At 40.9% G+C, this 12,466-nt stretch overlaps 1 protein-coding gene across 1 annotated transcript; it reads right to left on the reverse strand.

The window, feature by feature from the left end:
- On the reverse strand, positions 1 to 999 carry TAAR1 (trace amine associated receptor 1). The gene is given in 3 exon segments (XM_040551109.1): positions 1 to 159; positions 161 to 345; positions 348 to 999. Coding segments are annotated over 3 exon segments (996 nt in total).
- Between the last annotated feature and the right edge of the window lie 11,467 nt (positions 1,000 to 12,466).

The raw sequence follows: 12,466 nt of genomic DNA on the forward strand, positions 1-12,466 counted from the left end.
TCACTCTAAAAATAATTGAATCCTTGAAGAGTCCTTTTGAAAAATGTTTCCAAAAAGAATCATCTTTAATGCTTTGCGAAACCACATGTAAAAAAATGCATAAACAATTGGATTAAATGCAGAATTTAAATAACCAAACCAAACCAAAGCATCAATGAGAAACAGGAGGAGCCACATAATTCATAAATGGATCAGTTGCTGTAAGGAAGAAGAATGGACTCCAGCATATAAAAAATACTCCCATTATTATACATAATGTCTTTGCAGCTTTCCTTTCTCTGCAGCATGAAATGTGGTGCTTCATTTCATATCTCTTCTTTTGGCTAATTGCTTCAATGGATCTGCATGCCTTTTGGCTACAGAGTATATTTTCCTATAGACATACAGCATAACAAATCCAGGGATGTAAAAAGACACTATGGAGGCCACAACACCTGAAGTTTCACTAAAGAAGACAAAACATCCTCCTGCACAATGGATGTGATTATAAATCTCTTCTGCTCCTAGCAAATTTAGTTCTAGAAAGATCATCCCAAAAGCAAAACCAGCAGGGACAGTCCAACTTATGAATATCATGACCAGGATAACAAAAGTATTTATCTTTGATTTGTATCTTAGAGGGTCACACACAGCATAGTAACGATCAATGGATATGAAAGAAAGATGGAAGATGGAAGCCGTGCTCAACATAATGTCCATGCTTGTGTGGATCTTGCAGAAGAAGTCACCAAAATACCAGCAGTGCTCAACAGAGCGCACCATGCTGCAAGGCATGACGAGGAATCCCAGCAAAAAGTCAGCTGTAGCCATGGAAAGTATCAAGAAGTTGGTAGGTGTGTGGAGCTGCTTAAAATGTGATATTGAGATGATAACCATCAGATTTCCAAACACTGTGGCCAGAATAATGCAAACCATGAAGATATACATGGAAATGCGGATACTGTTCGACCAGCTGCTCTTTATGCAAGAGCCATTTACAGATTCACAGCACAGTTGCATCCTTACTGAGGTACCAAATCCACGCAGCGATATGGCACAGCTTATATGGCACGTCCTAATGCTGAGGAATGTTTGCAACCATTTTTTCTTTTCTTTGTGAGAGAAGCTGAAGGAAGAAAAAAAAAAGAGCAATCATAAATGCCTTCATCTAGTTGAACGTGTAGAAAATTCACATTTCATTATTTATGAAAGATGAAGTTATTTTGCAATTATACATTTAATAGAACGAGACTTTTATCATGAGGCTTCTCTTGAAGCACATATCTCATTTGATAAAATTAACTGTATAATTGGGTGTCCTCACACCCGAATAACAGTGGGTCCCATTGCACTGGGCAATATACTGGGTTTTCCTGGCAAATGTTTGGTAGCAGGTGGGCTGCAGGGGTGGCCTCTTTGAGCAGAGCCCAGCAGCTGCCCCATGTCAGGTCAGAGCCAGCTCCAGCTGGCTCCAAAAGGGACCTGCTGCTGCCCAGAGCTGAGCCAGGGAGCGACGCTGGATCGCCCTCTGAGAGAGCAGATTTAAGAAAGGGAAAACAACCGCTGTGCAACAGCAGCTGGGAGAGGGAGTGAGAAACAGCCCTGCAGACGCCAAGGTCAGTGAAGAAGGAGGGCAGGAGATAAAAAACAAACAAACAAACAAAAAAAAAAAAAAAAAACCAGTAAATATACTCTTAGCCTTCTTCAGCAATGTCCGTCTGAGTCCTGCAGCTTTCACTTTACCCTTGAAAATCAGTCCAGGCTCCATCAGGCCCTCAGAAGACCTCATGGCTCAGGGCTGGGCCCTCCCTACGGCCTGTTCTGGGCTGCTTTGCCCGAGTGCATGGCAGTCTCCAGCCCCACAGGCTGACGGCCTCTCCTCCAGCCCTGTCCCGATGGAGGGGGCTGAATCCACTGTGCACCTGGCAAAACCAAAATATTTCCATGAACCCCTTGTTTTCAGGCAGATGGCACTGCTTGGCCAGACCAAGTCTTACTGTAAAATCCTGTAGGCTCTAGCTGTGAGTAGGCACATAGGGAAAAAAATCTAAGAGGAGAAATAAATTTTCTGATCTTACACTGCCAAAATGTAATGGAAGAGTCTGATTAATCTGAAGCCATTAAATGCCATTTAAGTAAACATCTTTAATGTCAGGCTCTAGCTTATTTCAGTGGTAGCAGTTTAGCGTTGTTATGTGTAATTATCATGTTGATACTGTTTTAGAGAAGGACAGACATGGAGAGAAATATTCGCTGAACATTGCTTTAGTCTGCTTCTTTATTTGCTTCTTTAGGATGCAAATATTGCTGTCCTCTTGTGAGCTCAGTAATTTGACCATTTTGTGAGTCTCTCTTTTTTTGCAAAAGCATTTCATGACAGTATTCAAGCACTTGGCAATCAACATTCATTCTGGTTTTCCTTTAATTAACAGAAAAAAAATATTATAGTGAAAAAGAGATCATTAGCATATGCTATTCAGTATCATTATCATTGTGATATGACGTGATTGTTAGAAGTCAGGAAAATATTGACAGAGCAATTCAACCACTACTAACTTAACCATTTGCTTTGGGCTTTGATGCCTGTGTTTATGTTGGGCAGAACATAACAGAATAATGTGTTTTCCCCACAAACTGAAACAAATATTCTTACAAGTGCACCATGCTACTAAAGCTAACTAGAAGACAATACGGAAGATAAACTATAGCTTGCAAACCCCTGACAGCTACCATGAACACTCTGTGTTATACAGACAGACTTTCTAGTACCAGACATTGGCTGTCTGATTTTATGTGGTGGCACCCAAGCACCAGGGATGCAGTGTACCCAGGAGGTACCTTCAGGAATACAGGACACATGGAATCTGAGTGCATACATTTATTATTTAATGTGTGCGTCTTGCTTCCTCTTTTTCTACTTGCTAATTATTTAAGAGAATCTTTGCTTTTTTTTCCACTTTTCTGTAAATACCATATTTTGTTTACTTTTCCTTCACCTTTAAGTCAGTATTTTCATACTGCCTATTATTCCTTCCTTTGGCATATTTCCACCCAAAATAGAGAAAGCACAGCCAGCTGGATTTTATTAACCCAAATTTTCACAGCAGAAAATATTAGATGCCAATTTAACTATATATACTGGACCGAATTAGAAAAAAGGTTTAAACTCATTTAGGTTATAAATGTGTCACATAGATTTTTACCTTCTTTTGTTTTATGTGTAAAGATACTAAACAAATATGGTAAAACAGGATATGAAGCCAACCAAAATAATTAAGGTGTTATCTCTAGTTTCCTTTTCAACTTTTTGTTGTCTCTGTTTCTTTTGTTCTCTGACAGTGCAAGTGTTTAGCCTAAAGGAATATGATTTCCCATGGAAATAATTTTTCTTTTAAAAAATCTTATTTGCAGGGGATTTTGTTGTTGTTGTAGTTGTTGCTGTTAAACCAAAAGAAGAAACTCCATCCAAAAAAGGAAAATGAAGAAAAAAAAAAAAAAGAATAAATTGTGCAATTCTGCTCAAGTGTGTTGCTTTGCATGAAAACAGAAGCAAAATAAATCTAAACTCCTGTGGCAAACTGTCCAAATGAGCTGAATGCTGAAGAAGTTTTCAACAAGAAAGTAGAATACTTCCCTTAATTACAATGAGCAGTTGGCTTAAAATATCATAAAATATGAAGCACCCTTTCAACAAACTGCCCTCCTACCTTTCTCTCCTGATGGTCCATGACCTGGTTTAGCTGCTTCATCATATAGGCTGCCCAGGGAAGTGGTTGAGTCACCATCCCTGGAGGACTTTAAAAGACATTTAGATGTAGAGCTTAGTGGTATGGTTTAGTGGAGGACTTGTTAGTGTTAGGTCAGAGGTTGGACTCGGTGATCTTGAAGGTCTCTTCCAATCTAGATGATTCTATGATTCTATGATTATATTATGTGCACAAAAATTAAAACAAATTCAAAAAAATCAGTTCCCTTATTTTTCTTGCAGACTGGGGTGTTACAATGCAAGGTTCTCCTTGCAATGGGAAGAGAGTTTGCCAACTAAAAAAAGTGTGAAAAAACTTTCCGGCTGAGTGAGAAATCACTTGAGATAGTCAACGGGATAGAGAGGAGACAGATCCAATTGCTTAGAGCTGGAAAAATGTCAAAGAGATGCTAGGCACGCTTGTCTCTGAGAGGAGACTTCACCCTTTTGAAATTCATGGCTGTGAGCCTTCCTTGGAGCCAGGCATTTCTCTTTGAGGGCTGAACATTTAGGACTTGGTAATTACCATCTTGTAACACGTTTTACAGGAAGGTAAAATTTAAGGGAACAAGCTAATGTTGCCTTAGTTTGTAGCAAACTCATAATTATGAAGAAGTCTGTTGGCCAGCTCACTATGAGGACTTAGTCAAAGAACATACATGGATGCACACACACTGCTCTCCTGCCATGCTTCTCCTTTGAGAGGTATGGGGGCCAGATCTCAAAGGACTGATCTGGAAAAGCAGCTCTCCTTGATGTGCTTTCAAGCAGAGCTTTCATGTGCTTCAGAAGCAGCAACTAGCCAAACTCCTACATCCTCTGAGGTCCCACTGCCACCTGCCACCACAATCAGGGCAGACAATCTGGAAAGCCTATACATGCTATGAGCAGCTCTGCTCCTTGAGCAAACATCTAGTTAGGAAGTCTGTCTTTTCTTCTCCTTTTCTTTCTTCTTTTTTTCTTTCTTTCTTTTCTTTCTTTTCTTTTTTTTTTCTTTCTTTTCTTTCTTTTCTTTTTTCTTTTCTTTTCTTTTCTTTCTTTCTTTCTTTTCTTTTCTTTTCTTTTTCTTTTTTTTTTTTCTTTCCCTCCTCCCTTCCTTCCCTTTCCTTTCCCTTTCTTCTTTCTTTTTCTTTTTTTTCTTTCTCTTCCTCTCTCTCCTCTCCTCTCCTCTCCCTCCTCTCTATCCTCCCTCCTCTCCTCTCTCTCCTCTTCTCCTCCCTCTCCTCTCCTCTCCTCCCTCTCCTCTCTCTCCCCTCCTCTCCCTCCTCTCCTCTCCCTATCCTCTCCTTCCTCTCCTCTCCCCCTTTTCTTCTCTTCTTCTCTTCTCTTTCTTTCTTCTTTCTCTTCTCTTCTTTCTCTCTTCTTCTCTTCTCTCTTCTCTTCTCTTTTTCTTTCTCTTCTCTTCTCTTCTTTCTCTTCTCTTCTTTCTCTTCTCTTCTCTTCTCTTCTCTTTTTTCCTGCCTCCGTTCACAATCGCATTTTTTAGTCTGGCCAGTGGGTGCTTTCCTTCAGTTTCTGATTTACTATCCAGTCTTCCTCTTACGTGTCACATTTCTCCAGTAGGCAACTTGATTCTTTTAAATTTGCTCAGGGCTATGGAAGGGTTAGGAGTCCTAAGGGAGGGTGAATAAAATGAGGAGGAAGAGCTCAAAACCTGATGATAAAATGATATGTTGTAGGGTTATTATATTCATCAGATAGCTTTATGACAGTCATATCTTGTTTGCCTGTGTTGTGCAGTTATCTTTAGAATATGCTGGTGGAGAGGAAGTTCAAACAACAAACCTGAGAGAAGCCATTTTGAGTGTAGAACCCCTGGAGAAAGCCACGTTGCTCTCTAGCTGACTACAAGTAATGTCTACATAGTTTGAAATAATTAAATGTATTTGAAAAGAAAAATAGAGAGAAAGGGACCTGGTCACACTACAGGAGATTTTTTTTTTTCCCCTGATGTGTGGCTGGGCTCTCACCTTGACTTCACCCTACAGAAGAAAAGACTGATCCTCCAGAGCCTCCCATGGCTGTGGGGCTGGCCAGCCTTCTGCTCCTACCAAAATCTCAGGTGGCTAAGGGAGAAGGAGAAAGCTGCAAGTATAGACAGGGGTGGTGTGTAATAGCATGCTTAGTGAAATGAATGTAGCAGTTTCTAAGATGCCAAGATAATTAACTATTTAAGCAGGTCAAATTGTCAACTAATGTAGAGCAACAAAGAAATATTGGTAACAAGTGTTAATGTTATTGGTGCGTCTGCTTTATATAGGCATTTTCTTGGTGCTTGATACTGATGTGGATCATGAAAATATTCTCAGTCTTACAGTATCGAAGAGATATATGTCAAGCTCTATGTCTGGATCCTCAGAGCACTTATGAATAGTCACCATTCAACAGTCTTTTGAGTCTGTAATATTATAGTAAAACAGTTATATGTCAAAATTCAGAGTGAAGACTTGTCTACAAAATCGTTGCTGTGGCTTTCTTTTTTGCAAGATTTACATTTTTGTAATAATTAGTTTGCAGATTCTTGGATACAGAGAAAACCAAGAAAAAGAGATGTTTTCACATAGCCTATCATACATGGGTTACCTACATTAAAAATAAAAATAAAAATAAAAAAATAAGTATAAGATTATTAAAACAGGAAAGACAGGAAAACAACATCCCAGGGAATGGAAAATAGCACTTTTTCCAGATCTCAAACTCATCTGAACGTGTTCCAAAACTGGTTCTGTCCTTCTTTGGGAAGAATTTTGGCAAGAATGTCGAAAGGACACTGGAAATAGGAAGGAGCAGAATGCGGCTAAGGAGTCAGAACAGTTCCCATGGGGGAAAAAAAAAATAATATAAAAGCTGGACAGCAGTGATTTCAGCTGTGGCTCTTGTTTGCATTTATGTGGGCATGGTTTGGTCATTTGGCAGAAAATGTTGTTTTGCAGTATCCATTAGACAGAGGAAAGTTTCTCATTTTCATATGGTTCATTTTAAAAACTGGATCTCTCAAAGGAATTTAAAACTACTGGAGGCTCTGAGATGGCCCCATGGTTGAAGAGGAATTTTGAAAGTATGTAACTCCACTCACCATTTATGCAGTCCTCAGAAAATAAAAGCACATCATTACAAGAAGTTATCTTCTTAAGTTTCCATTGTACATTTGAAATCTGTGGAAAATGCACAAATTGCCAGTAAGCCATTAATTCAAATTAATATTTAATTATATGTGTTAAATGAGAAGATGTACCAACTACTGAGCTGAACATTATTGCTGCAAAACTGGTGTAATTCTGGACAATCTGAAGTTAGACCAGATTTATAGCAGGGAAATTTGAAGAACAGATGGGTTGATTGACCCCTAGATATTTTTCCATTGTTTATATTCTTGCTTTTCAGTGCAAAACATTACTTTTCCTTGCCAAGTAGAAATAGCTGTTTATACAGAGAAACGTGATGTTTATGCAATTTCTTAGAGTGTATTTTTTAGGGTCAGCCCCCAAACGAGATAAATGCAACTCTGGAATTTCCTTACTCCTCTGAAGAGGAGTAAGAGATTCCAGCAAGAAAAAAATGTTTCTACAGCAACGCAAAACACATCCGTCCAAAACCAAGAACACTCTCTCTGCACAGGGAGGGTTGTAAATCTTTATAGCCATGCTATTAGCAGAAGATGCTGCCCTGACACCAGCTTCCCAGAGGGCAGGAGCAACCCTTTGGTGCTCTCCCCAGGAGGGCTGGCAAGTTCCCCGAGCCGTGGTGCCAAAGCAAGGCAGGTTCTCTGTGCTTCTCTGCTGTCCCCATGCACCCACCAGTCCCACGGCAGCGCACTCAGGACCGTGGCCAGTTTGTAGGCATTTGGTGGCCTCCAAACACACCTCCAATGTGAAGGCAAAAACGGAGGAGGGAGGCAGCAAGCAGCAAGCACGTAGGATCCCAGCTAGGTCACTCCACACCCTCATGGCCCTGGAATAGCTCCACAGAAAGCAAAGAGCCTTGTTCCTCATTCAGAGCTGTGCCCGAAAAGAGGTTTGCCCCCTGGCTATGTTCCTCTTTCAGGTATTGGGAATTAACAGCTTTTTAAATGATCCTCTGAGCCACTACCAAAGTCTTACTGCTGTTGATGCTGTTGCTGCTCAGTACAGAAAGAATAGTAAGTGCTAACCATGGAAAATTCGTCACTGAAAAAAAAATTATTTCCTAAACTAGCATATTAGCAACTATCTGTATATGAGAAGGTGAGACTGTACCTGCTCAGGAGCTATTTCCTCGTCACGAACCGGCGCAACCTGCGGATACAGCACAATAGCGACTCATCCCACACAGAGCCCACAGCTTGGCAGCTGCCTACTTTGGTCTGACTCTGGATTACAGCCTGCTGGAAACATCTCAGCAACAGAATGACGTAGATATTAAATATCCAGAAAAGCTAAGCAGACAATAAATCTGTTCTGTCACAAGCCAGTTGCCTATGCAAAGATGAATGAATCTGAAATAAGTTAAAGCCAGGCTCATGGAAAGAAGCATACAAAATAAAAATGAATGTTTATTATGGTTAAAGTCTAGATGGAGCTAACAGCACTGAAGTGTTGCTACTAAGATAGCCTCATGGTTTCTACCTCAGGGCTCTACTTTCAATTTTGTTAGACTTTGACAAGCTTTAGCAATTTGAGTTATTTTAGAAAATTTGATGTGTCTATCCAAGACTTTCAAAAAAAAAAAAATAATACAACCACAGAACTTCAACAGTATCTGAGAACAAGACAGACTTAAAAAAGAAAAAAGAAAATAAAATGATATTGTTTCTTCTTGATTAAAAAATTCTGCTTATCTTCTATTTACAGTGCCCTGCTGTTCATATGCTTTACAGCAGAGACTTAAAAGGTGTTAATTCCGTATTTATATCTTTTTCCATCTCAGAGGAACCTAAATATGGCCAAATTGTAAATCAGCAGCAGTCAAACCACAATTTGTTTGTTTTTGAAGCACAGCTCATTTACCAGCATGAGTAACTCTGAGGTTTCTCTGAGCCCTGAGCACAACGTGTGTGGCTCTGGTCACAGCGTCTCCCTGGGGACTTGGTGTTGGGGCAGGTTAGGGAGGGTAACAAAGCATGGGCCTGGCAAGGTGGCACAGGGGACATGGGACTGAACAGGAGGGACAATTCGTGGTGAAAGGAAGGTCTTGGAATGTCACATTTTGGTTTGGAAGGGTGGCTGCTTTACGGGAAGCCACTGAAAAATAAATTGGCCCATAAAGTCTTATATGTCAATAAGCAATCTCCTGGAGTCTGTTCTCCACAGTACTCTCTGCCACCTTTCACAAATGTTGGATTTGCCTATGATAGGCGTTGTTTGCCTAGAAACACTGAGCAAATCTGAATGTTTCTAATTGCCCATCTGTAAGCCCAACAGACTGCAGATGCCAGCGCTGCTGCACCGTGGGCCATTTTTAAGGGGAGGAACCTACCTGTGCCATCTTCTGCTTCTACAGTTGTTTTCTGCTGCAGGAAGCAGCAGCACTGTGCATGAGCATCTCTGGTGCCATGGCACTGCAGGTGCAGCAGTTCAACCTACACAGAAACTACCAGCTTCAGAAGCTATGCCCTTTCATGCCCACCCTCTGCTGCCCCATCTCAGGAAGATATGCATGGGCAGTCTGACTTTTCACCAGAACAGCTTCCTCAGTAGCTGCCATATGTTATTTAAATATGCTTTGGGATCGCCAAATGGGAGATAAGGACCTAATGGATTCAGTTTGAATTGATTTATTATTTGCTATCAAGTTCCTGCTTGCTAGCCGTCTCCTGCACAATACCTGTGAGACTGGAAGGAACAGATGGCAGGAACAGGAGGTTTACATCCTTAGGTGGTTCTCCACCAGCCTGCATAACTTTTTGTTCTTGCAAGTGATGGTTGGTGGAAAAAAAGAAAAAGTAAATCTCTCTCTCTCTCCCTCTCTCTGTGTGTTTCTCTGTTTTGTTGTTGTTGCTGTTTTCCCTTTTCCAGTGAGCAATGTTGTTCACATCTGCAACCTTTGCTGCTTCTTCTGTTCCTTGCAAGCCCTGTGTGTCCACACGGACTAATGCTCTAAGTGGACCCTTGTACAGGTCCCTATTCTCATTTCCATCCCTTCTATCATGCTCTATATGCATCTGTTAACACATGGTATTAGGTGGGTCATTGAACATCTTCTTCATTTTCTGGGTTCACACCAAGAGCTGATTTTTACAAGTAGCTTGCAATTACAGCTGAAGTCAGTGATAACAATGTTTTGAATGCTTTTTAAATATATAAAGTATTTTTGTAATATGTAATATATTCTGGCATCTCAAGTTATTTTTGGCTACTGTAAACATCAGTTTATTTGCACTTCATCTCCTCCTCTATGCAAGAGGATAGAAATTATTCCTTAATTTGTGGAAGTGCTGCTATGGCAAATGTTCATAAGATATCAAGATATCATCAAATGATAAGCCTTAGAAAATCAAGGAGGGCTATGTGTTGCATCCTTGGTGAAAGAAGAGCAATGATCTTTAAGAAAAGATTCAGTAAAAAACAACTGGTATTGTAAGACTCTCTTGGTAAAATCCAAGAGAGGTTACATGAAGTAACTGTTGTAGGAACCCCAAATGAGAGAGGTTGCATGCCTACTTTTGATTTTGTCTAACGCTGAACTTGGAAGAATCCCTGCAAACAGAGGCTAATGTTAACATGAATAAACAATCTGAATGTTTAGTGCAACATTAAAGAAAGGCTTAGGAAGTCTTCAACAAAAATGAATGTTTAAACCTGTTGCTAAGCAATGTAAATGATCAAACTTAAGTTTTACTGTTTTAAAACTCTGGTCTTTATAAATAAAGCCATCTGATACTCTTGAGGTATAGCTAAATGACATCTGTTATGAAAGGCACCACACATGTACTTTTACCCACACCTGCCAAACCTTTCTATCTTTCAGTCTAGCTACCCGGAAGTACATCATTGTGCATTAATGGCTGTGTTTTAACAGCTTGCTCTTCCCTTTTTTATCTCAGTGTCAGATATATTTGATTTCTGCTTGGGCAAACATAATTATTCTTTCAAACAATAACTTTCCATGAATGGATTATAATGTGCTTTTGCAATTTGGAATCACGGTATATCCCAAATTGCAAGGGACCCACAAGGATCATCGAGTCCAACTCCTGGCTCCGCACAGGACCACCCAAAAATTAAACCATATGTCTGAGAGCATTGTCTGAACATTTTTGAACACCAGTGCTGTGACCACTGCCCTGGGGAGCCTGTCCCAGTGCCCGACCACCCTCTGGGTGCAGAACCTTTCCCTAACACCCAGCCTGACCCTCCCCTGTCCCAGCTCCATGCCGTTCCCTCGGGTCCTGTCGCTGTCCCCAGAGAGCAGAGCTCAGCGCCTGCCCCCCCGCTCCCCTCATGAGGGAGCTGCAGGCCGCCATGAGGCCTCCCCTCAGCCTGTTCTGCGCTGGGCTGAGCAAACCAAGGGACCTCAGCTGCTCCTCATACGTCCTGCTCTCAAGAGCCTTCACCATTTTTGTAGCCCTCCTTTGGACACTCTAATAATTTTATGTCCTTCTTAAAGTGTTGTGCCCAAAACTGCACACAGTACTTGAGGTGAGGTGGCACCAGAGCAGAGCAAGACAATCCCTTCCCTCAACTGGCTAGCAATGCTGTACTTCATGCACCCTAGGACGTGGCTGGCCCTCTTGGCTGCCAGGGCACACTACCAGCTCATGTTCAACTTGCTGTTGACCAGAACCCCCAGATCCCTTTCTGTGGGGCTGCTCTCCAGCCTCTCGTTCCCCAGTCTGTAAGTATAGGAGGGTTGCCCTGTCCAAGGTGCAGAATCCAGTACTTGCTGTTGTTAAATTTCATATTGTTGGAGATTTGGTTATGTTACCTGTTGTGTCCAACTCAGTGTAAGAGCATCTCTGAGAAAGTTAGAGAAGACAACTACTAACCAAGGAGGGGGTGGAAGAAAACAAATGTTTGTACATTTTGGACCAATTTTTGTACAGTTTAGTTTGTCAGCTGGGTGACAAAACAAAGTATTAGGAATTCTGTGGGGCCGGTGAACCTAACTGCTGCCAAGGTAGAAGCTATATGGATCACCATCTATAGGATCTCTCCTGGGCAGAGCCAATGGCTTCCAACCCTGGCCAGGCCCTGCTAAGTGGTGTGAGGGCTACCATGCAGGGTAGACTGAAAAGAAGACAGAGTCCAGCTGTCTGAATTCAAAAATAAATGTAGAACATCTCTTTCTCTGCAGATGCATAATCAGCAGATGTAAACTGACGTACCAACATTGATTTTAGTAGTAGTATATCTACCTCACTGTCCCCATTTGTCTTTATCAGACCTCAATGAAAAGATCATTAGGTTAACATGTTTGGCTCTTAGTGGAGACAAACTGAAAAAAGGAAAGAGAGATAGCATGTTAGATAGCAGTATTTAGCTAGCACAATAATAAATGCTATATGAAAAACTTTGGAAGGTCTCTGACGAGGATTGGGGAGTATATCCTACAAAGTCTATAACATAGCAGTGACTACCTCACTAGGCCTAAAGTTCACTCTATTCTTTTTGCTCAATTTAAGGGACTTGGTGCTAAAATGTTAAAGCTTCTTGTTATTGTATATTTTCCCTAAGATTTTCATAAATGTTTCAGAATGATGTTTTGATCTTTTCAAAGCTATTCATAAATTTGACAGAAATTACTAGGGAAGTTTTGCCTGAAAAT

Source organism: Cygnus olor, chromosome 3 (assembly GCF_009769625.2).
Source record: "Cygnus olor isolate bCygOlo1 chromosome 3, bCygOlo1.pri.v2, whole genome shotgun sequence".
Taxonomy (NCBI): domain Eukaryota; kingdom Metazoa; phylum Chordata; class Aves; order Anseriformes; family Anatidae; genus Cygnus; species Cygnus olor.